At 42.8% G+C, this 25,797-nt stretch overlaps 1 protein-coding gene across 1 annotated transcript; it reads left to right on the top strand.

Moving 5' to 3' along the window:
* Nucleotides 1-721: 721 nt before the first annotated feature.
* On the top strand, nt 722-22,578 carry LOC147894644 (uncharacterized). The gene is made up of 2 exons (XM_087384750.1): nt 722-1,458; nt 21,121-22,578. Exons 1-2 carry the CDS (start codon nt 857-859, stop codon nt 21,623-21,625), a joined length of 1,107 nt encoding a protein of 368 aa, XP_087240876.1. The 5' UTR covers nt 722-856; the 3' UTR covers nt 21,626-22,578.
* Nucleotides 22,579-25,797: the final 3,219 nt, after the last annotated feature.

The raw sequence follows: 25,797 nt of genomic DNA on the forward strand, positions 1-25,797 counted from the left end.
ATTATGCTAAAGAGACTAGTGGGAGAAGAGGATCTTGGAGAGGATTGTGCTCAAGGAGAGGAGGTTGATATATTCTATAGTGTATGCCATTCCATGCCACAAATGCATATGCGTCTCTTATGTTCCTCACCTCACTTGATATAACAAAAGAAACATAGGGCTTTGTGTAAATTTTATTCTATCTATGGAAAATTTGGATCCATTATTTTCTTCTCACGTTGGGTACTCTTCTTCTCCATCCATCCATTGACCCATTGTGTATTTTGGGTCCTCTTGATATCAATATATGAAATAGGGATCAAGGTGGACCCATGGTGACTCTAGATGGCAAGGACAATTTCTTGAGCGAATGTGGGCATTTGAGTCACCATGGGGATGTTTAAGCTGTGCTCTTAAGCTCACCTGTTTCTTTTCGTGTGTGAGTTTGGGTGAGTGAGGGGCTATGTTAGTTAATGTAACATAACTACTCTAGCTATGTTAAGGGTGAACGGTAGATTTGATGACTTTTTCCAATGTGCGAGCGACGTGCAGGTGGAAGAGGCTTGGACGGCAAAGAAACCGTCCGCAAGGCTGGATAGAGGCGCGGATCCAATGAGCAATCGTGGAGGGTGATGATGAATGGGCATGGGGATGGTGGGGAAGTCTATTGGGGAACTCATGTGGGTGGACCATTGTAATCTATTTGAATAGTTGTCTCGAAACAGATATGGCTAAGGCTAAGGCTAAGGCTAAGGCTATGGAGGAACCGCCTCTTTACTAAAACCCAATTTTCTCTCAAAATCTCTGTTCTTCTCTTCTTCCACATTTGCAAATTCTGTTGTTTGTTTGATTTCTATGGACTCTGAGTAGCATTGCAATGCCTCCCATGGCAGCTATGGAGTTTCTCTCCCCTTCTTCCTCCCGTTCTTCCTCCTCTTTCCTCGCTTCCAGCTCTTCCTCCCTTCCCTTCTCCCCCCTCCCTCACTCTGACCCCCAGCTTCATCGATTCCGCCGCCTCCCCCCCCCCTCCCTCCCTCGCAAATTGCAGTTGCTCGCCCACGATTCGCATCTCTCTCACAGCTTCAGTTGTCGCGCCTTGATCAAAGAACCCAAGCCCCTCCCCCCCCCTGTCCTTGACGGTGACACACTGCAAGAGGACGGTTCCCCTTCTTGGTCTCTCTTGGGGCGCCTTTTATGCTCCCTTGTCCCCGTTGAAGCTGGTGCTTCTCAAGTTGATTCTGCAGGCTTACAACATTGGGTCCCTGCCTGGGTTTGCAATTCGGAGGATTTGGTGGATTCTGGTCTGCTTCCTCACAATTACGCTTTCAGCGCGGCTATACAGTCCACTCCGCCGCCCAGGCAAAAGCAACAAGATCCAGAGAAACAGGATTATTATGTCAACGTAGGATACGCGATACGAACTTTGAGAGAGGAATTGCCCGCCATGTTTTACAAGGAACTCACCTACGATATTTACCGGTGCGTCTCCATATTGCACATCTTCGTTTCCGATTGCATCCACTAGAAGGGGAAGCGCGGGGTTACGATCTGTAAGAATAGCATATCATAGTTCATGGAACTGTTACGGGTTTTTAGTTTCTTCAAAGATCAGCTCAAGGACCGTCTAAACTAATGAGTTGGGATTTTTCACAGTAACATTTGCGTGACATTATGATCTTTGATTAGGAGCAGAATGCGACACTATTGGAAAAAGTATTTCAGAGACTAACTAGTGTTTGTAGATTTCTCATCAATCTAATCGGCAAGGGACAGGTGATTATCCATTTGCCCGTATTGTCATTAGAGACAAGCACTTTTGAAGAACTGTTTAGAATGGCTAATACCTTACTAGGTTCCAATCAGGATATGTAACGATTTCATATCCTTCATTCATGGAAATGTAGGGAGTTATTTGGAAAACTACTTTCAAGTTTCTTAGAAGTGCATTTGTGTATGTGAGTTAAAGTTGTTTAGTGGCTAGGGTAATTCACAGTTTCTTTTGACAGAAATGTTTCATTTGTGACCCAAAACGGGCTGTTATCTATTCAACAGTTAACCTTTGTAACAGTAGTCATAGGAACGTATTTCTGTGTTACCAATATTTACAAGGAATTTTGGGAAAAGTGACCTGTGAGTTTGTGGCCCCTTCTGCTGTGTAATTAATCTAGGTCCTATGTGTACTTTTGAATAGGATTATTTCACTTGTATTCATCTCGGAGAGCCACACAACATATGTGTGTTTTGAGGGGGTTTCCTATTGTTAAGATCCATGTTGTGTACCTCTCTTATGATGCTTTTTTGTTGGAATCGTTGAAGTATCTGGAAAGTTGCACAGCATGAGGTCGACCAAATACGTGTGGATCATTGGGTATTGTCAGTGTTAAGAGTATCTGTGTTCAAAGAATTCCTGAGTGCACTTGTCCGCCAGCACATATGCAAGCTGCTGATGCTCAATGTCCCCAAGCATGATGGGAGTTCAATGCTTGGTATAGGGTGTTTGGTAGCTCAGCTCAATAGAGCTCTGTCCACAAAGAGAAAGGTGTGGTGTATGCTCTTGTATGTGGATATAAAGTATCCATGATGGGCACTGATGACATTAGTGGGGATGTCATAGTAGCCAGTCCCTGCTATGCATGATGGAGTTTATGGTTTTCAACCTTGTGAGTGACTATCATGAGATTGAAACTGCACTATGTTGTGTTTTTAGAGGATGAGTTTGGGAATGTTCTAGGTATATGTCATAGTAGCCAGTCCCTGCTATGCGTGAGAGTTCATGGTTTCCAACTTTATGAGTGATTATCATGAGATTGAAACTCCACACTGTGATTATTCATTCTGTAAATTCTTTCTTTCTTTCCTGCATGAGAGAGAGAGAGAGAGAGAGAGAGAGAGAGAGAGAGAGAGATTTAATTCCTGTTTTTTGGTCGATTTTGTTTCTTGATTTGCTTGTTTATTTTTGCTTAGTCACCTTCTTCCTTTCTTCTCTATTTCTTGTTTTCTTTCTCTTTTGTTTATTTGACGTATTTTAGTAAGCATTGGGTTTGCCCAAGAGACTCCGTGGGTCTTTAGAAACCCAGTATAGCTGCTTATGCTTGGGCACTGATGATGACACAAGTGTTGCTTTGCTTGCTATTTCTGTGTAGATTTTTGGACTCTAGAATAACAACTTTTCTAAATTTGTACGATTGGATATATTCTAGTCGTACAAAGGTATATTATCATGAGATTGAAACTCCACATTGTGTTGTGGGCATGTTCCTGGATTCATCTAGACATATATAGAGATATGGAAACTTGACATGCTAGCTATGTAGCTACTTGGATTGGAGATGTGCCTGGTCTGCTGCCATCAAGCCTCAGTTGGGGGGAGGGCATTGTCCCCTGAGTGGCAGAAGCCTATCCATGCTTAACAAGCAGAACCAAAATTAAGCACTTTAAAGGGCCTGCTTATCTGACCCAAGCTTACCTTACATGTGAATTTGATGTAGAGTAAATATTGTGGTAACAGGGACTAGACGAGTACTGGCGTTTTGCTCTCAATTGTTGGTTGGATAGAAGCTATAATTTTTGGCTTTTTAGTGCCCTCTTTACAAAATGTCATATAAATCGCTTGTAGGACATGGCAAGGACCACAAATTATCTTAATTGAATGGGGTTATCTGGCTGGGCCATTTCTATACAAAATTCACCTTTGTTTGGTTCACTCTGATCCTGTGATCCCATTTTGGCCTACAGTGTGCTTGAGCATTTCAATCTGTTCTACCATAAAAGTGCATTTGCTTTAGCATAAAGCTGATGCAACCTCAATATCTACAGCACTTGGTTGACTTGCTTGATGTGTTCTTGGTTTCTTTTGCTGTAAATGAGAAGCCATCGAAGAAAACCAGCACAAATTGGAATAGAGGTGACTACCATTTCTTGTTCATCTAATGGCTGAAAAGGGTCCAGTGCATAAGGGCATCACCTTGAACTTGTACAAACCTCTTTCCATGCAGAAGGCTGTCTTATGCTCATCATCCTCTTTGACCCTGATTTTGTGGTATCCCAATCTCAGGTCTGTCTTTGTGAAAAACTGAGATCTGCTGAGTTCATCCAACAGGTCATCGATAAGGGGATTGGCAACCGGTTCTTGATGTTGGCCTGATTGATGTCCTTGTAGTCAATGCACATGAGTATGAGCTGTCCTTTTTATCCAGAGGCGCTGACTAAGTGAAAGCAAAAGTGATATAAGACTTCACCTGTTGTCTACTTTCTCCTATTTCACCCCTAAAGAAATGATATATAGTTTTGTTAATGGGCTTGCTACCAAGCGCCATGACTATTATGGCATGGTTCACCTCTCTCTTGGGCAAGCATATCTGCAAATATATCAGCAAAATATGAAAGTATTCCATTTCAATATCCTCCATGAGTGGAATACTGCTTCTGTGTGGCTCAGCCAACTGCAGTGCATATAAGGCACTCCATTTCTTGAGTTTTGGCCAATTTTATTGCTGTAATTAGCTGCATTTTTGGTGTGGTGAGAGCTTGCAACATCACGATCTGTCCTTTGTGCAAAGTGGAGCGTCCTGACATTTGAACCCACAATAAAGTACCCCAGAAATTTTATCCAAATCCGCATTCTAGGACAAAGTCAGTTGGTTCCAAATCTAAGGCAACGAGATCTCATTAGTCAGATCCTGGCAGCACAGCCAGCTTGAATTCATAACTTGACAACCCCTGAATCTCAATCGGAATATGAGGCAGCAGCCATATCTTGAGACTTGCAGGACCCCGGGGCGTGTGTGCCATGATTGTCCTGAATTTAAGTTGCATAATGGCTTTTTGTGGTTTCGTGACATAATTTATTTGGTTCCAGACTCACCGTGCAGAATTTCGGTGTTGAGAGAGATGCATACATCTCTTCTGATGGGATGTATGGGCATGACAAAGACTTATGGACAGATTAAGTAGAGTGTACGTTTTGGGCAAAGACCAAGTTGCGGCCTGCTGGTATTGCGATAATTCTTTCTATCTTAAATGGTGCGTTGCCCTATCAGCTAGATTTAGATTTAGATGCTCGTTTGGGAGAGACTAAAATGAAATTGTTTAGACATCACAAGCAGTTGTAGCTTGAATGAAGAGATTTGGGCTACTTTTTGATTAGCCTTCTCCTTTAGTGCTAGGTCATGGCTGAGTTTGCCCTTCACCTCCGGAGTGCCGACAGAAACTCAGTATGAAGACTTTGTATAAATGGATGCTCAAGTATGTGTGGGTGTGTGGATTTGTATGTGTGAGAGCATACTTTTATACTATGGTCTACACCCACTGTTGGTCGCTGATGACATCGGGGATGTCATAGTAGCTAGTCCCTGCTATGCGTGATGGAGTTTATGGTTTTCAATCTTATGAGTGACTCTCGTGAGATTGAAACTGCACTATGTTGTGTTTTTAGAGGATGAGTTTGGGAATGTTCCTGGATTCATCTAGGTATATGTACGTTTTGGGAAGGTCTTTTGAGAGTTGCAGGGAAAGTTGTCACAAAATGCTTGCAATGCTGTGGACTAAGTTCCTGCTTGCAGCCATTGCTCATTTTAGAAGGGCAATTCGACACATATCTTCATGGATTTGATTACTGGGCTACCTTCTACACCAAGACATGGTATTCAGCATCTCAGGTTGCATGGCAGTCATGTGATGTTTGGATGGGTTATTGGGGATAGATGCATCAGATTTCTGGATAGAGATATTGCAATAAGAGAGCTTGTAACTAAAAGTCTTCTGAGCAAGATGTTGCACTAGCCAATGGAGAAGATCGCCTTTTATAAAGGGAAATGAACCCACTGCTCATGTATGGAAGACAGGAGTACTTTAATGAAAATTAGCTTCTCTGCTAGCATGCATGCTGAACTAGCTCTTTTTATGTTGAGGTAAAGGTGGGTAGGTGGGAGCTAAAACCAGTCTGTAAAATGTGCCAATTAGTGGATATTGAGGCATCATGAGTGTACCAGCCTCTTTGAGCAACCAGCAAAAATGGTGGGATCCTACGTACAGGAAGGCTGGAGGCACTGCAATTAGATCCCTAGCCTGGCGCACAAACTGGCGAGTATGATCATAGGTATATACACAGACCATAAATGCACACATGTCGTTGACAGCTGTCTATGGAGCTGCAACCTGTAATTTGGGTAAGGTCCTGTAGGTTCTATTGGGTCTCCACCATCTGTGTGCTTGCTTGCTTAGTGTTATGTCACTCAGGAGCATGCACAGACTGCTTTTCAGTCCCAGAAGGAACCTGACCTTCAGTTCATGAAAGCTTATGATAAACATGATCAGTCAATACAGGAGGGCAGACTTCTTGTTCCAGCACATGCCTTCCGCCCTGCAGGATATAAGACTACACATTTTGCATTTCAGGATGGCTTGATTATTCCAGCCTACTCTTTTTGAATTGTTAAATATTCCCTTTTCCAAGTTTACACCCCTTGCCTCTCTTTTTATGGGAACAGGGTTGTGGTAACTTCTCTCTTTCTTACTTTCTCAATGTGGGGTTTGTCTTCTTCTGAGGTTTCCCGCCAGTAATATTAGTATTACCCCCCAATCAAAAGTGTATGTGTGTGTGTGTGTGTGTGTGTGTGTGTGTATAGACATTAACGGTAGTTCTGATGGCTGTATCAGTGCTGAACGCCTTAGGTGGCAGTGCCTTGGATATGGTGGTGTTGGGGCTGACATGGCTATGAAGCATCAATAATACCCGACAAGACAGCTGTTGCTGCTTGCTCTCAACTGTGGCCAGACATTGACATTTGGCTCTCATGAGCATCGAGCTGAAGTGCTATGTTTGAGAAACATGGTGCACTCTGACAAGTTGGAGTTCTGTTAGATGAATGCTTTAACAGTGTGCTTGGAGGACCTTGAATTTTATCAGCTCACTACTCACAGAAAAGTCACAGAGAGCATTGATGGTCCCACCCTTGCTGCCCCCGCCCCCCGCCCAAGAGGCTTATATTATATTAATTTAAGTAAACTTTTTACAAGGTAAAACTCTGCCCCTTGACAACCAAAATAGGAGAGATTAGCGTAGCAGACAACAGCATAGGAGACAGCATTATAGGAGACAACAGCGTAACAGGCCACCATGTAACATCAAGGACTCCGTTATTCCTGCTCCTTGGATTGGAGCTTGGGGTGATACACCACACTGATGAGAATGCCAGGCTTGGCACCTTGTGCAGCAACTGATGAGAATGCCAGGCTTGGCACCTTGCGCAGCAACTTGTTGGGATGGGCGTGTAGCTCTGGCGTGTAGCTTCAGGTCCGGTAGCTGGTTGGGTAGGGGGGGATGCACCTCTGATCCTTAGCACCATTCTCTTTCTGTCCACCACTTCTTTTTGCAGCTGCCTGAAATGGGCTTTCCCGGTGGAGCTGTGAACTGTATTATTGTAAGCGAATTCCACCAATGGTAGGTACTTTTCCAAGTCTGAACCTTGGTCACCCACGTAGGATTTAAGCATATCCAATGCTGTAGAATTTGCTACCTCACTTTGACCATCTGTCTGGGGATGGAAGGAGGAAGAAAAATTCAGATTCGTCCCCATATTTTCAAATAAAGCTCTCTAGAATAGACTGGTCATTGTGGGATCTCGATCATGGACAATGGACTTAGGCATACCATGGTGCTTAAAGATCTGTGCCATGAAGAGCTTAGCCATATGATCAGCCTTTATGGTTTTGCAAACCGGAATGAAATGAGCTTGCTTGTTGAATCTATCAATGATAGTCCAAATCCCATCATTCCTTGACTTTGATCTTGGCAAATAAAAAATGAAGTCCATTGCAATACTTTCCCATGGTGCCTGAGGCACGGGAAGAGGCATAAGTAGGCCAAGTTCCTTCCGTTTATCATATTTTACTTTTTGACAGGTAAGGCATTTAGTGGCAAACTGATGTATATCTTTCTGCATCCCTGGCCAAAAGAAATACTTCTCTAGCACTTGAGTTGTTGCTGTAATTCCTCTATGCCCAGCGTAGGGAGGTGCATGGCATTCCTCCAGAATCTTTTTCCTCATCTCCTGGGTGATGCATAGGCAGTCATCTTTCATTAGATACCCATCTTTTAGGGAGTAGTGACTGGTAGACTGCCCCTCTTGCACTTGCTGTAAAATTTCACCAAAATCAATAATGCTCCCTCATCTCTTCCAGGTCTTGTTGATAAGCAATAGTCACACTGTTGACTTGGGGTCTTTGGGGCAAGGCATCTGCCACTCTGTTCGGAAATCCTGAAGTATGGACAATCTGAAAATGATACATTGACAGCATATTTGCCCATTTCATATGCTTCTCGGAAAGCTTTGTCTGAGTCAGAAAGTATCTCAGACTTTGGTGATCTGCTTTAACTGTAAAGTCTGCACCCAAAAGATAATGCTTCCATGTATGGATGGCATGAATTACAGCCAGTAACTCTTTCTCATAGATTCCCAGATATCTCTGTGCATCTCGGAGTCTCCTGCTCTCATAGGCTATTACATTACCATTCTGATGCAATGCAGCCCCAACACATTTCCCACAAGCATCACAATCCACATCGAATGGCTGCTACAAATGTGGAACTATCAAGATTGGCTCTGTGGTCAGCCTCTCTTGAATTGTGGTGAACGCTGTCTTTTGTGGAATTCCCCATTTGAAAGCTGATTTTTCTTAGTAAGATCGTGAAGTGGAGCGGCTAATGCCTGATAAATCTTCTGTAAAAAGAACACAGGCCTAGGAAACTACGGACTTCATGCACAGTTTTCAGCTCTGGCCATTCTTGAGTGGCTTGAATCTTTGCCGGATCCATCCGTATCCCATCTTTGGATATTATATGCCCCAAGTAATGGATCTCTCCGAGGAAGAATTCACTTTTCTTGTTGTTTGCATAGAGTTGGTGATCTCTTAGCTCTTGAAATATTGTAGCAAGATGTTCCTTGTGCTCTTCTTCAGACTTAAAAGAGCCAATAATGTCATTGAAGAAGGTACTAGTGAATTGTCCGTAGGGTCAGAAAATATGATCTATCTTCCTATTGAAAGTAGTTGGGACATTAGGCATTACCAGATACTCGTACAACCAAAAAGTAGTGCGGAACGTTGCTTTATGCACATCCTGAGGCTGTATCCTCACTTGGTGATACTCTTTAAGTCTATCGTGCTGAAAACTGAAGCCCCATTTAACTGATCTAGCACATCATCAAAGCGCGGAATAGGGAATCTATTCTTGATGGTCATTTTATTTAGAGCGCGATAGTCAACGCACAAACGGAATGAACCATCTTTCTTCTGTACCAGCAGTACAAGGGAGCAAAAGGGAGAAGAATTGGGCTGAATCAGCCCCTTGGACAAGAAGTCCTGCACTTGAGCCATAAACTCCTCTCATTGAGTTGCACTAACTCTGTATGGGGGCCTATTGGGTGGCCTGCCATGAATGAGTTCTATGCCATGATCCTTAGGTCTCTCAGGGGATAACTCCCTTGGCAAAGCGTCAGAAAAGAAATCTTTAAAAGTTTCAAGAAACTGAAATATGTTCTGATCTGCCTCACTTATTTCAGCATGCATTTCAACATCTCTCTCTTTTACAAAAACCATGTAAGTTGAAATTGTCGACTTTATTTTTTTTCCAACAGAACTATTAGATACAATGGGAATAGTTTCCTCTCTATTTCCTAGCAACCACGCGATGTACTTTGCCCCTATGTACAAACTCCAACGCTCTCTCAGGAAGAGTCAACTTCACTGCCTAGCGATGGAACCAAGGCATACCCAGGTCTACATTGTGATGTTTCAGTGCTGAAATGAAGAAGTCTTCCTGATCCACATAACTCTGTACATGAAGATGGAGCTACCCTATCAAGGGAGTGACTGGCACAGGGTTCCCACAGAACATCTGGTCAGAATCCAGAGCCCTGCCCAACTCCTCCGTCTTTATTCCCAGCCTCAAGGCTAAATCCTCTGATATAAGGTTATTTGTAGCCCCTGAATCAAATACAGCTCCCAAGAAATGGAAGCATTTCAAGAAAGCCTTTTATAAGCAGTTTATTCCCAAGCAGTTTCGGGACCATGTATTCCTTGGTTGGGAGAGTATGCATATGAAAGCACAAGATACAGTTGAGTCTTATAATCAGAAATTTTGGTACTCATACTTACAGTTTTCACCTTTCAAGAAAATCTCTGACAAGGCTCAACTCATGAAGTATGGGGCACGACTCACTCCAAAGATACAGGCTCAAGTGAATACGAAGTTTCGAGGACTAACTGAAATTTTCCAGGTTGAAGGCAGCATCAAACTGCCTTATGAACTGCATTGCCTTTTCAGTTTGGCCATACTGGCCATTGTAAGTGGCAAATCTCATTGACTTCCCACCATCTTTGAACTCTTTAGTCCCTTCCTTCTTGCCGGACTTCTTCTTCTTCTTCTTCTTCTTATGCTTTGGCTCTGAGGATTCAGAAGAAGAAGATGATGTCGAGGGTAAAGAGGTAGAGCTAGAAGAAGAAGACGAACTAGATGAACTATGATGATGCTTTGCCTTTTTATTCTTGGGAAGAGGACCTTCTCTTTTTCTCTTTTTGCTGTCCTTATGGCGAGACTTCTTACTCTTTCCCAATGTATCATCTACGGAAAGAGGAGTACGACTCAAAGATCTCTTTTTGCCCACCTCTTCCTAATTTGCTCTAGAGGGAGGCTTCTCTGGCTCTTCTTCAAAGAGAGGTTGTACCATCCTGCGAAACAAAGGGTCGCTTCTTGCCTCTCTCAACTGAGTAATCAGCTCTCTGTAGGCATTCTCTTTATTTATCTGCATAGCCTCTGCCTGCTGAACTTGATCAGTCTCTGCCATTTCCTCATGGGATGAATAGGCATGCTGCTATGAAGCCATCTCAGCAACTTGTCTGAGATCTGCAAACTTTCACACACTGTTTATGCAACTGATGCACTCAGCCTTTGCTTTTCAAAGAGAAGATACCTCAACAAGAGGTATATTGCACTCCCAACTTATCCCCGACTCTTGCTAGCAATAGGTTGTCAATTCAAAGCATAAACCCCTTTTCTGGCTGCTTCAAAAAGCACGCAGAATGCATCTGTTTCCCTTTCTCTGCGCACAAAGGCATGCATTTTTTTTTTCTTTTGCAAATCTCTGATTTCTGATGCTTTCTGCTGATTTTCTGACAAGAAAATGACCAGATAGGTGGAAATTGATGGCAAAAACTGTCTCTGCAACTACATATATACATATATATATATATATTTTGGACAATAACTGGATGAATAACCGGCGGGTTACACTAACCAGACTAATCTTGTTCTGGTCTTGTTAGTTTGTGACTAGATGGTAACTGTCTGGTCAGACTGACCAAATTAGTTCTGTCCTGGTCTAGTTGGAAGAACAGTCTAGTTAGGCTGTCCCAACTGGACCTCTAACCAGGTCAACTAGCTGTGATGAGGTTAGCTTAACCTCATGTCTGCCACCTCAGCATCTAGCTGGCCATGCCACATCAATTGGCTAGCTGGCAGATCACATCAGATGACACACCATGTCAGCAGCCTGTTGCAAGTGCCACATCAGCTGACACGTGTCAGCTTGACACGTCAGCACTGCCACATGTATGTGCCACGTGGACTTTCAGACTGTCATGTCACTTAGGCACGTGTAAATACCACGTCATCATTGTGTACCTTGCAAGAGCTGTGAATACATCAGCACCGTGACGCCCTCGGAGCATCCCTTTAGTTGCCTAACGTCGATCTTTTCTGCCAACATCTGGGCCGGTTTTGAGAAAGGAGATAGCTCCCCGTCACTTATGAAAACCTCAGGACCTGGCGCTTAATTATCTGCCATGTATCATGTCTTCTCCATACGCGGCCCCTACCTCTGGATCTCGAAATCCTTCCAGGCGCTTCACCATTTATGCTTACGTCCTTCTAGGCGCTTCACCGTGTGTACTTACGTAAGCGTAGGCTGCGTGGGTAATCTGTCAATGGAGAATTTGTTTTGTGCTGCCTAAGGCCACGCTTGCTTTCTCCATACCTTGCTTCATCTTACCGCGGGATCCCAATGTTGGAATTCATCATGCGTGCGTTTTGGACTAGCGCCAATCTGAATTGCATTGGCCCTTCTCTATTGTGATCTCTCAACACAGCAGAAACCTCCGTCAAAAGCGTCTTGCACTAGTCGCTGCAATGAGACACTGGGCCTACTAGCCAACACTTCTTGTGCCCGCACCATCGCCGTCGTTCACGAGGGATGGACTCGTGGTTCGAGAAAGGAAAAATCATGAACAATTGAAATACCAATTGATGCTCACGTTGCCACTAGTATTTGATCATCACTGCTTGAGAAAACTGCGAAGCCTATGTGGAAGCCCAAAGGCGAATCTTTGGTGTTTCTTGTAAAGGAATGCAATCTTCTACTTCTAAAAACGTCAATTTACTGTAAGAAATTCTCTCTTGCTCTCTCTCCCTCCCCCTCTCTCTCTCTGCAAACACGCTAGGGCCCAGGACAACATGTCGGGCTGGACCCCCCCCCCCCCCCAAGGAATTTATTTCTTGAAAGAGTTTCTGAATACAGAGTTAAGCGTGGAGCTTAGTTACAAGAATTCCAAAACATGAGCTCAGTTACAAGAATTTCAAAACATGAACCCCTTGCATCTCCCCCAAATGAGCAAAATGTTTTTGAGTATATAAAATGGACTTATTCTAGTCAAAAGGTATATAAAATGTTTTTGAGTATGTCCTTGATATTGAGAAGATTTTGGAGAGGATTCCCAAAAAGAAGACTTCCCGAAAGAGTACCATCATCCTTGTCCCTATTCTACATCCCATCATGGACATAGTTCCTATGCCTATGCCACCACCTGAGAAGCCTAGGGTCGGGACAAAGCAAGATGCTGTAAGCTTAAGTCAAACACGAGAGGAGGATAAGCATAGAGAAGAGCAGTGCAAGAAGTTCAAAGCAGATAGGAGGACATGGAGCCATGTCCAGGGTACCTGTATAGCCTCCACCAAGAGTCAAGGAGCCATACAGAGCAAAACCAAGAGTGGGGGCCCTACGAGAGATCAGACAACTACTATAGAAGAGCACCAACCACCTAATCTTGCATGCTCCTTACAACATGTTGTATGTGAGATAGCATAGGGTACAAGGATGACGTGCGCTTCAGCACGAGCTATGGGGGTGCTCCAGGAGGTTTCAGAGAAAATTACCACCGTATTATTTGAGAAATTTACAAGAGCTTCAAGCTCATTCATCTTTGACCGGAGTCAAGGCTTTGACCAAATGAAAATAACTCTTTGAACATAATTAAAATAAATGATGAACTTATTAATTATGATCAATAAATGGTCAACTTATGCTTTGACTTTGGAATATTTACAGCTTGGTGACAAGTTCTCCCTTGATCTAGTCGTTTTATCCCCCAGTAGGAGATAAGCATGATTAAAAGGGACATCATACACCTGATTTCGAACCAGGTTCGAGACAGACATGGAGGGAGGACATTTCATAAACAAGTGGGGAATATCCTCCATTGCTTGTTTGCACCTGCTCCACCTGCCATCCCCGATACCAATTGATCTGGCTCTATTGGCAGTCCAAGCTGCCTTATGCAGAATTAACCACAATAAGCACCCCTGCTTTTCAGGAATGGTTCTGCTCCAAATCCTCTCAAATCTGATAAGCCGCTGTTTGGGCGCATCCCTCCTGTGCCATTTTCTGTTGAGAGTGACCACCAGCTCATCCTGTCTCTCTACAAGAACCGATCTTCTTAGTGCTTGCCCACCTAAACTCTCTGGGAGAAGGATCGAGCTGCCCCCTATCGATGCTGCCCGGGATTCTTTATCCCAAAGATTCTGTCTCTTGGATGAGCATTAAGTCAAACCTGTTAATCCTGCATTCACCTATCAGGGATTGATTATCTTTCCATGCTGCCGTCGATCTATCCCACAGGTCCTGCCAAAGTCTGATTTCATTCTTGTTAAGTCAAAGTGCTCCTTTAATGACATCTTCTCTAATTGCTGCATCTCTCCAAATGGCTGAGAACCAGATGGAGATCTTACTGCAGAAGGTGCTGGTCCTTCTTAAGAAACCTTTCCAAACCAGTGCATACCGTATGTCTTCCAAGGCTTTCCACATACCCTTCCAAAGTTCCAACCTCTAAAAATAGCGGCAGGGACTTCGAGTGTTGGCAGCGGGTCAGTTTGACCTTGGTTATATTCCACCTACGTCGTTTCTGGGCTGAGGAGGCCCTTTAAAATCCTTGTTCCATGAATCTGATTGACGGCGATTTCTCAATGTCTACTATTCCCAGACCACCAACCTTTTGGGCATAGAGCGAAATCTCCATTGGACCTTAGCCACTTTTCTCTGACCCAAATCACGTCCCCACAGAAAAGTTCTAAAGAGAGCATTGATTTGCTCAAAGGCATTCCTTGAGGGAAACCACCAGGATATAAAATAAATAACCATTGGGTAGATGTAGTGATTTAATGTTGGGTAGATGTAGTGATTTAATACAAATTTTCTTCTGGCCAGTGTGGGTTGTAGTCTCTGCCATTTCTCCAGCTTCCCTTTTATTATTTGGAATACCCAGTCCCACCTATCTTTGTTTGAACATGTAGATCCCATGGGTATGCCAATAGTCGGAAAATTTCATCCTCTTTAGGCATTTACAGCCCATCTCTAGAAGTAAATCCGGTGGAGGATGCTTGGCACTAAAAACCCCTATCTTGCTATGATTGATCTTTGACCCAGAAGCCTCACAGAAGGTTGAATAATTGCCTCTACTGACTCTACATCATTCTGGGGAGTAAGGTTCGTATCATCTACAAATTGCTGACTCACGATCTGGCCTGCACTTGGTAGCTGAATGCCCTTGAGTCTACCCTTATCTACAGCTCCCTAGATAAGCCATCCCAGAGCATGTGCTCCTATTGCAAACAGGAGGGTGACAGAGGGCAGCCCTGCCTAATCAACCTTTTCAAAGAGAAGGCTTCAGAGGTCTGGCTGTTGATTTCAATCTTGGCTCTGGCTTGTGTTAGGAGGATATTCACATACTTTCGGAACATTGGTCCTATCCCCATATCCGTGAGCAATCTCTGAATGAACCCCCATTCCATTCTGTCATAAGCCTTATCAAAATCTACCTTCAAGAAGCAATTGTCTTGTCCCTGCTCCTCTGGAAATTCCAGGCCTTCCCAAAGTGTCAAGATGGCCTCTAGAATGTGTCGTCCTTTAATGAAGGCTTTCTGTTCCTCCCTGATCCTACTACCCCTCCGCCTACTTTGGCAGCTTTGAAAGCAGAGTTCACTGTTTACCTTCGGCTCCTTTCTGACTGTAGCCATTTCCAAGGCCTTCTGTTGCTTTTCGAGCTGTTTCTGTAGGACCGTTGAGCTCAGCTAAAAAGTTTCTGACAGCTTCAGCCTCTTTTGTTCCCTTTCGTAAGTCTTTTTCTTCGAAGTGCAAGGTGAATCCAAGGAGACAAAGTGTCCTGGCACATCCTTGTCCTCCTCTTCCCAACCGGGCATCTCAATGTCAATCCCTTCCGTCTCTTTTGCCTCTGCATGAGTGTCTATGTGAGCGGATCTGTTCACTTGCTGCATGTTGACATCAGTCTTGTCATAGGAGATCTGTCAAGAATAGCAGTAGAGGTGGCAGCAACCCTAGCCTACCCCCCATCGCTAGGTGAGGCCATCCTCTCAAGCCCTCCCAAAAAACCGGTGGGCTGTTGAGTTTTCTAATGCACAGTTCAGTTCTCAATTGGTTGCTTCCTTTTCCTTGCTCTTTGAAGAGTCCCTTGCCTCTTTTGAAGAGGCACCATGTTGGAAGTATAGGTCAATTCCCCACATGTAAGCCCCCAAATGAGGAGAGCTAAGTGAGCATGTTGGAAGTATAGGTCAATTCCCCACATGTAAGCCCCCAAATGAGGAGAGCTAAGGGCCTTGATACCTAAGCATGTATGAGGTAGATGCATCAGTAGGGGGTAGGACTGAAGCTGCCATGTGGGCAGGGTGATTGTCACATAGGCAGCAGATGGGGATCCTTCTTGATGTGCAGTTGGGGTAGCCACATGGGCCACCCGCCCCAACACGATGGACTGGCATATGGGCAGAAAGGTGCAGCAGTATGTAGCAAGAAGTGGGACAGCAAGAGAGAAGGTATTTGTTCAGCAGCAGCAGCAGTTACTGGTCGGGTACAGCAGCGGGTACTGGTCCGGTACTGCAGCAGGTACAAGGGCTGCCAGGTAAGCAGGAGGGTCAGTCACAGGAGCCAACAAAGGCTGCCAGAGGTGGGTTTTAAGCCCCACACCCGCGCAGACTGGTTAGCACGACCACAGTCGGCCAGTCTGGAGGTCACCTGACCCTATGAATAGAGCCCCATTGTGGGGGTCCAGGCATTCCAGGGAGTCCCAGCTGCAGGTCACACGTTAGGGTGAGGAGCAGAGGGAGATCAGGGGATCCACACCATCAGGGCAGAAGCCCCAAACATCTACAGCACACGTTGGCTCAGACCTACACACTGTAGGAGAGCATAAGGTGGTGCATCGGAGGGAGCTTTGTCTGCAGAGAACATCAGAGAAGAACTTTTCCAGGAGTGCTCTACTTTGAGTAACTACCGAAACCTACATGGAGGCACGTGGCCTCAGGGTAAAGCAAACTGAGCCATTGTTTGGTACCGTACCTGGGCGTTTGTTTGCTGAAGGTGTTAGTATAGTTTATTGTTAGTTTTTTGTACTTAGTAACTACCTTGATATATATTGTGTTTTGGCTGTACATCTGAGTTATCTTTTCAGATCTGAGTTGTCCTCTTCACAGTTAAGTAAGCACATACTTTGAGTTGTGTTCCATTCATATGTCTTGTGACTTTGGGGTATGTCTTCCGCTGTGTCAGAGTTGGCCTTTAGCAAGCAACTTCCTCTGTTTTTCTACAGAATATTGGGTCCAAGTTGAAACAACTGCTAACCAGGTCCAGTAAGCAACCCTAGTAGGGTACAACTTTGAACCAAAGTCCAAAAAAACCATGGGACGTACCTGCAAATAACCCATAAGGGAGCTAGCCGAGCCGTAGGCTATGCTGAGCCACCCTCGAGCCTGAGGTCTAGACACACTGCAGAGAGCTAGCCAGCCTCGAAGTCTAGACATGTGTCCCATATGACATGCCCTTTCCTCTAGCTTCTGCTCTCAGCCTAGCAGGTCTATGACCTAAGGATTTCACTCCTTGGACCTTTGATAATGAGCCCCTAGCCTATACTTATAGGCCAGTCCCCGACTATCTTTAATAGTGAGCCTTAACTTCAGCATGCATGCCCTAAGTAGTTTTATCTTACTTGTGGGCCATGCTTTGCCCTATTTAGCTCAGCCATGCCCAGATTAGTAGGCCAGCTCAATCTATAGAATCTAGACCTCATCCATGCTAGCGCTGGTCACATCCCTAGGCTGTTCATAACTTGGGTAGAGCATATGGTAACCTAAATATAATCCTAGATCCCAATTTAGTCTGGTGTTGGCTTTGGTTAAGCCTAGGCCCTCGTTGGTCCAGTCATGGACGTAACATTCTCCCACCCTTATAATAGATTTATGCAGGCATAAATTAAGGTAGGAAAGTTGATACTTCTCAGTCCAACGTCCGATTCGAAATGGTAGTACCTGTGAGGTATCTATTCAAAGGAATTTGGAATCTGGACTTTTACCACGCATAAATATCTGCTTTATGTTTTCTTGAACGCACTCATAAAATGATCCGAGGCTTGAGTAAGTTACATTTAATATCTCGTTGAATGTTCAGATTTTGATTTGTTCACAAAATCAAGTTTAGTGCTGTAATCATTCAATGTCATGCCAAAGATATTAAGTCCTCTGTCAAAAGTGGAATTTGTATATTATTTGTAGGGTAGTATCTATACTATCTTTCCTCAGAATCCTTCTGAATTTCCTCATGTACAAGAGAAGAATTAATGCACTTGGAAGATAAAGGGACCAGATACAACACTAATATGACTTTTTTAAAGTTTAAATGTGACTCACTCACCTGAACTCACCAGATATAGCCCTAATATGACTTTTTTAACAGAAAGTTTAAATGCGACTCACTCACCTAAAATTCTTTGATAAGGTATTAGTCACCGTACCCAATGTACTATGGATAAGTACAACCCATTGGATATGTCTTTTTAGACACACCTGCCAATAGATAACGCAAGATACCATAAGGTATCAAGTAGTTGAAGTTTTGAACCAGAACTTCATTAGTTCTTAGTAAAGTCATCAGCATCACCAATGGTGACACTTTTGGCCTCAATTCTTGTGTCGCATACCGTGGGAATCCACCCATCATGTGATTGGCCAAGATTTGGATACCTGGGGATATTCAAACAGTTGCGAGACAAGACTTGACAAAATAAAGAAACAAACATATACTTCTTAAATTCATCATAGAACACAAAGTACTTTTAAAGCCTTTCCAAACATATGCTTTAAATATAAGAAATTTGAAACATTTGTTTAGAAAGAAATTCAGATATTGAACATGAATTCAAAAGAAAACATTACATGGTAGCTAATAACATAATGGACAGCCAAGGTAATCATCAGTAAGAGTGGCAAAAGTTGATAATTCCTTGCAAATCATGTCACCCAAAAAGATGTATTACAGTAAGACCTCAGTAGTTAATCTAAGGCTTGGGTCTATCTTGTTTCTCCTCCATTTTTAACCACTTATCAAACTCATTTTCAGTATCATCATCATTACTGCTGATCCAACCAGCAGTAGGAACACTGGGCCCGATGTGCTAAGGAGGTCTTCAGCTCTTCGTGTAGGCGCTTTAGCTCCCGAATGAACGTTTGGGGAGATTGGCCTTCTCTCGCCATAAAGGAGGTGTGAATCTAGGAGGAATAACAAGGTTGAGATGCCAATCACTGGCTGTACTACTAGAGGAATCCTTACAAAAGATAGCCTTAATACACAAGCAGGGGAAATACATGTGATAAATGATGTGTATGTTAGACCATGCTGATTGATTGTAGTGCAGTATACACAGAGTTTGCAGCTTGGCAATCACTCCTGGGTTTGTAGCAGCCCATATACTCCTGGATCAGGCAGAACTTTAGCACTCTGCGTAGAAATCAACGCCAATCCGGACAGATTTTGCTTCCCTTCAATGATTGAACTTGGAGAAGGTCCTGCCCTTGTATCGCGGCAGTCCAAGGGCAGGGCACAGTTATTGTCGTTGCATGCAGACAACCTTTGCCTCTCCTGCTGTTCGTTCTCTCAGGGAACAGTTCGAATTTAGGATCAAGCGGCAGATTACCAGGTAGTTAGCGGCAAATTACGAGGACAATTCGATTACTAATCTCAAGAAATCAACGAGCCCCCCCTTGACTAAATTGGCTGGGGCATTGGTTCGGGTAAAAGATAATTTGAGCTTGGCTGGGCAGGATTGAACTCTTTTGGAAAAGCTAACTAAACTTAGTGAAAGGTTGTGTAAATTTAGTCTTTTATCGACGGCTTGGTTGCAACCAAGCCTTTTGGGACTGGAATCACGTACCTTTGGTGCTAAAACTTTGGCTGTCTAAGGTTTGCTTCATGCAGTCCATGTAATCATGAATTATAGTCGCATGCCTTACGAATTCTCCAGCACACAGCAAGAAACATCATGCAAGCACAAAATCCATGCAGGCTTTGCATGCAATCACTCAATCTCCTTTGCATGTCCCTCTTTTGGGCACTCTTTTTGACACGCAAGGAACCAAATGGAGGCCTAAGTGCAGTTCACAAGTGAATGCATGTCTGAAAGTGGACGCTACCTGTATTCAAATACTCCACCCAAATTTGCCAAGCAAGGTAGAAAATTGAAATAATAGTAGCAGAAAAAAAAAGACGGCGAAAATAGTCCTGGCAAATTCTGCTCAGCTCTCGGTGAAATTCTTACCTCTATAGCTAACAGGTTGCTGCAGCGATGCTGCAGCTTGAGCCAGCTTCTAGGGACAGCAACGAATGACGCTTCGACTCTGACACATTTGTATCTTTTGCCCTAGTGGCTTAGCAGTTGTACCATTCAGTTCTTTTGGTTCATGCCCAAGATCAATGAAGTAATTACGTCATACACCCCATGTGACTCTCTAATGTTTTATCCTATCTCTTTTGGTGGGGTTAGTAGCATTCAAGTCTTCTGCTGCCAGCAGATGTAGGAGCCAGCCATGACTAGATGTGTCAGCAGTGGCCGAAGAATGAGAGAGAGAGAGAGAGAGAGAGAGAGAGAGAGATTTTATCCCTGTTTTTTGGAAGATTTTATTTCTTGATTTGCTTGTTTATTTTTGCTTAGTCACCTTCTTCCTTTCTTGTTTTCTCTCTCTTTTGTTAATTTGACGTATTTTAGTAAGCACTGGGTTTGCCCAAGAGACTCCGCGGGTCTTTAGAAACCCAGTATAGCTGCTTATGCTTGGGCACTGACGATGACATAAGTGTTGCTTTGCTTGCTAAGTATGTCTTCCTTTGTTTTTGTTACCTCTCTTTTCTTCTCTTTCGTTTTCTCTTTTATTTTCTGTGTAGTTTTTTGGACTTTAGAATAACAAAAAATCTAAATTTGTATGATTGGATATATTCCAGTCATACAAAGGTATATTACTTCACCCTCCAACATGCTATGTCACTAACCCTACTCACAAGGGTAAGGCCGAATCAACAAGAGTGTCTTGTTGTCGAAAAGAAATGCTGCAAGACATGCCTGCTATGTCATGGTCTCTCATCCTTATCATAGTTCAAGGAGATAGGCTGTGCTAGGGGTGTGACAAGGAAATTCTTTTAAAACTGCCCATAAATCTGGCACTCACCAATAATCTCTTTTGTTACACCATGGAGCTTAACATCAGTTTGTATGAACTGTGAAATTCATGGTTTGGCTCTGTTTCATAAGCTGATCCAGTAAACAATGTGCTGTAAGCCAGGAGGTTTAGAATTCCCCATTGTGCTCTGCTAACATCTGTCTTTTCATTGCGAATGGCAATTTACCTGTCTCCGTACTGGTGGCTCTTTCGTGCACCCCCCCCCAACACAAAAAAAAAGAAAAACACTGACACACAGACACACGTGTGTGCGTACTCACAAGAAAAACGATCTAATTGGGTCCACTTTCATACTTTTGCAGGGAGGACATAGTATTTCGTGATCCTATGAATATGGTTGGTGGGCTTGATAATTACAAGTTAATATTCAGAGCTCTGCGTTTTTATGGACGGCTATTTTTCAAGGCTTTATGGGTGGATATTCTACGGGTTTGGCAGCCATCTGATAATGTCATCATTGTCCGTTGGCAAGTCCGTGGAGTTCCTAGAGTCCCTTGGGAGGCTCAAGGCATATTCGATGGAACTTCAGAATACAAGCTGGATAAGCAAGGAAAAATCTATGAACACAAGGTTGACAATGTGGCTCTCAATACTAGGCCCAAATTCAAGATTCTGACTGTCACAGAATTGTTGAGGGTGGCAACTTGTCCTTCGACTCCAAAGCCTACATATTTCAATAAAACACAGGTGGTATTCTGGGTGATATTGCCATATCTGCTGCAATTTACTTGGGTACGCTACTACCTGGCATTGACAGGAACAGTGGGGTTGTGTGGGAAACCTAGTTTTGATGAGGTGTCTCCCTGATTCCGGGTCAATGCTTTGACATCTGTGTAATGAGGGCCTTTCCATAAGCAAAGGAGATCAATAAGGTTGGACTGGTGGAATCCAAGTACAAGTGTTGTAGTACGGGTGTTGCTCTTCCATTTTGAAACGGATGATTTATGTTTGAGACAAAATGGCCTAGGACCTTGTAGAGCGTGGCATTATTTTTTCAGTATCCAGCTCCTTGTAGAATGAATGTAGGTTAGAAGGGAACAGATGGCTGATCCTTCAAGATTTTGTAAAATACTGGTATGGTTGTCCTGGTGACGAGGGAATTGTACAAAAGTAGAAACATGAATGCTTTTGGGCCTGCATGTATTGAATTGATACATGAATATCCTTTGGGAAGGTCTCTCTAAGATCTTAAAGAAGAAACACAGGAGTGGGAATGATTATATGTTCTGATGCTGTTTTATTGTAGAGTTGATACATTTTACAAACTCTGGAACTCTGGACAGACACCAAAGTAGGAAGCCCTTATATATGCTTGTGTGCACGGGGGTGGATGGACCTGCTGGTTGGGATATCATAGCAGCTAGTTCCTCGTAATATGGGTGGATGCTTTGTAAGCTTTTGCCTAAGCATAACCTCGTGTTCAAATTAATTGAAAAGCTGCACTGTTGGTTTTCCTTTCACGTGATGAGTTTGGGCATGTTCGTGGATTTTATATATGACTTCGATCAACTGACAAAAACCCAGTATGAAGCCCTATGCTTGTATCCATTGGGGTCAAATGGTCTGCACCCAGGCTTTGGTATATGGATGAAGTTGATGGGAATATTATATTGTACTTCGTCCCTTCTAGTATGGGTTGATACTTTCATTGGATGGAGTTTGATGGGATTTAACCTGGTGGTTGCCAATCCTTGGAAAAACAGATGGTTGGTTTTGTTGTTGGATTTTACAAGATGTATAGGACATTGGTTTCTTCACGATATGCTGAATGTATGATCTTAGTAGTGTTTCCGTAATAAGCATGCAGAATCAAAGTATAAGTAATGTAACTGTATGGCCAGCATGATATAAATGTGTAGTAGATTTTTGAAAAGGAATTTTCCTGGTCATTTTGGCTCAAGATGTGGCTTGGGAGTTGTTGCAATCTGTGCTGAAGACTAACTATGCCAAGTCAGATGGAGCTCTTGCACGAGCCTAGATTGCCATTTACCGCTTTTTGATTCTTAATCCCAAGCCATAGCCTGGTAATCAAGGCTATCTAGAAGTCTTGTAGGCTTTGAGCAGGTACGGGAAAGGGCAACATACCTTTGGGCCATGATGGTGATGGTAAATCGTAGCAGCGTAGCCGGGGAGACTATTGCACACAAATGGCGAGTAAATAAGTAATCTTGCACAATGGTTTTGGTGACAAAAGTTCACCTGACATCAATCGCATCAGCAGGCTGAGAGAGATGAGGTGATCTGTTGTCAATTATTAAGGATGTGGGGAATTTTCGTCTCTTTTTGTTTTCAATACAATGTCATGCAATGTCTTCATTTGAAAGATGTTGAACAGTTTGGATTTCTAATTTTTATAATTATTATCCAACTTGCTGTTTTGGTCTTCATTGTGACAATGGTAATCGGCTCATTTCGTGCGCAAGAAATGGAAGATTGTATTGAAGATTGACCATTGGATGTTGAAATATCCTTTTTAGTAAAAAATGGTTCCATAGAGATGTATTGGGAAATTGTACCTCGGATACGGTTTGGAAGACGATGTTTGCTTGATGAACATCAAATAAAAAGATACTTGGAAACCTTGAAACCTTGATGAGAAAATTCTTGAAAAGCTGAGGGCTATCCGAACATGGCTTGAGTAGAGACACCTTGCATCTTGATGACCTTGAGCATGGTCCTAGTTGGAGCACTTTGTACTTGTAGAATACCCTTGGAAACTCTTCTGAAGACGTCTTAAAATGTCAATGAAGATCCCAAAATAATGTGATATGCCTCCTTGAAAAAAAAAACATATTTTGGAGGTTTAAAAGTTTGCTAAAAAATGATACTTTTAGACTTTGAAGAGGCTAGCAATTTATCTCAAGTGCTTGAAGAGTCATTGAATGAGTGGCTGAAAATGCTGTTGAAGAGGGCCATAGTTGGAACATGGTTCGAGTAAAATTTAGGAGGCCTTGGAAATACTTTCCTTTAGAGTGAAAAAGATCTCGCTTGGGAGCTTGAACATGGTTAAAGATGTTTGAATCAAGTTGAGCTTGAGCACCATAGGACAAAGGGGAATAAAATGTTTTAAATTTTGCCTTGGCGTAAAAATGACCCCATGAAGGATAAGGTTTGTGGGGAGGCGACACGTGCGAGAATAAGCTAAACAATGTGACATTTGCAAAAAGAGACTCGTCCTTATGATATTGCAAATAAATTGATATTTATTGGACAAGAAGTCGACATAGAAAGATTGGTCTAGATAGCACTCAATGGTCTCAGCAAAGAATATGATTAGTTTGTGATAGCAATAGTCATCGGGATGCTCCACCTACCTTCATATAACGTTAGAAATATTGATACAAGACCATTTAAGAAGAGGCACAAATATAGGTTCAAGCAATGTTGAACACTATTTGTTTGTTTTAGAGGAAGAAATTATCAAAGAGGAACATGCAAAAAACAAATAATTCAGGTAAGCATCATGATTAAGCCAAAGGGAACGCTTCTCATAGCCATGGTAGACATACAAAAAATTAGCAAGCATCTTCATCAATTACAGAGGGAGACGTGGAATCCTAGAGCTTTGGAGAAAGAGGTATCAACAAAATAAAGCATGTAATTGCAATTGTTGTGAGTGTAGGAAGAAGCAATGAGATCTTGCGATTGGTCAACACAATAGATTTGGTAATCGAAGACATGTTAGTTTAGCAAAAGGTTGGTGGGGCCCGTGAGCACCTAATTCATTCGGGAAGCTACTTGATGGGCTTCTTTAGTCCTATTTTTCTGTAAAACTTAACGGTATAACCCTCCTTGTTAAAATTCCTACCATTATAAAGGCATCCTATTTGGAGTTAATGAAACGTAGGGGGAGGTAGAAAACGGTGATATGGTAATGCAAATCATATGTGGATAGGTAAAGTGCAATTGTGAAACACACTGATGATATGCCAGGTGGCATGATGAGGTGTAAATTCTCATTAGGTGGCATGCTAAGCTAGATAGCTAAGGCCGTAGGATGGAGTGGTATACATGAAGTGGCTATTGATGACGTGACATGGTGAGGATATTGGATGCCACATGCAAGTTGCTAAGGTGGCCTTAGGTAGCCGATGTTAATTACTAATGAACCTGATGATGTGGTAGGAGGGTTTCCTTGCCTCTTTATGAATGCTTGACACAAATCCACATTCGTTGAAACCAAACAAGGATACTTTTTCTTTGGTATTTTGTAGGGAGAAATTTAAGCATAATATATACGGACTAATTGTTTTTCTTTACAGTTAACTAAGCAAGTACTTCACTCTTCCAAAACTTTGGGATGACTAGCAGAGACATTGGGAACGCTGTAAGAATTTCATTTTTATTTCAAAAAGTTTAAAAGGAGGATGCTTAAATCTAGAAATAAATCAAAATAATGTGTTGGTTGACTTAGAGGGCCTTGGGATGAATATTATATCTGTCATCATTGTGGAAGATAAATGTTATAGCAAAGTACTCCAATACTTGATCACTTCATCCCATTAGGTTGTACAAGCTGAAAGAAGAAAGGAAATGTAGAACGATAGCCAAGTGATATAAACTATTGAATGGAGCATTGTGCCATCAAGGCATTGATGTCATCATGAAAGGGGCTATTGATGCAAAAAAAACTTAACAAGTACTGCACATCTATCATCTACCATGTGTAGGTAGAGACAAAGAATAGAACCCTTTGGACTTATAAACTATTGAATGGAGCATTGTGCCATCAAGGAATTGATGTCATCATGAAAGGGGCCATTGATGCAAAAAAAACTTAACAGGTACTGCACATCTATCATCTACCATGTGTAGGTAGAGACAAAGAATAGAACCCTTTGCAAGTCCATAGGGATCCTTGAGGCCAAATATCAAATCCATTGGGACCTAAAGGTAGATAAAGTTGTTTGGGCATACAAAATCACACACAAAAACACCATCACAACTATTTGGAATTTTCAATGGCACTAAGGTGCTCC

The sequence above is a fragment of the Dipteris shenzhenensis genome, chromosome 14, assembly GCF_047967505.1.
Source record: "Dipteris shenzhenensis isolate YYH24624 ecotype China chromosome 14, Dip_SZ_1.0, whole genome shotgun sequence".
Classification (NCBI taxonomy): domain Eukaryota; kingdom Viridiplantae; phylum Streptophyta; class Polypodiopsida; order Gleicheniales; family Dipteridaceae; genus Dipteris; species Dipteris shenzhenensis.

Bases quoted from the DNA above. Each gene is read 5' to 3' on its own strand.
- LOC147894644 (XM_087384750.1), top strand. From the start codon at position 857: ATGCCTCCCATGGCAGCTATGGAGTTTCTCTCCCCTTCTTCCTCCCGT. The intron at 1,459-21,120 runs GTGCGTCTCCAT...ATACTTTTGCAG, and splicing joins CTCACCTACGATATTTACCG to GGAGGACATAGTATTTCGTG.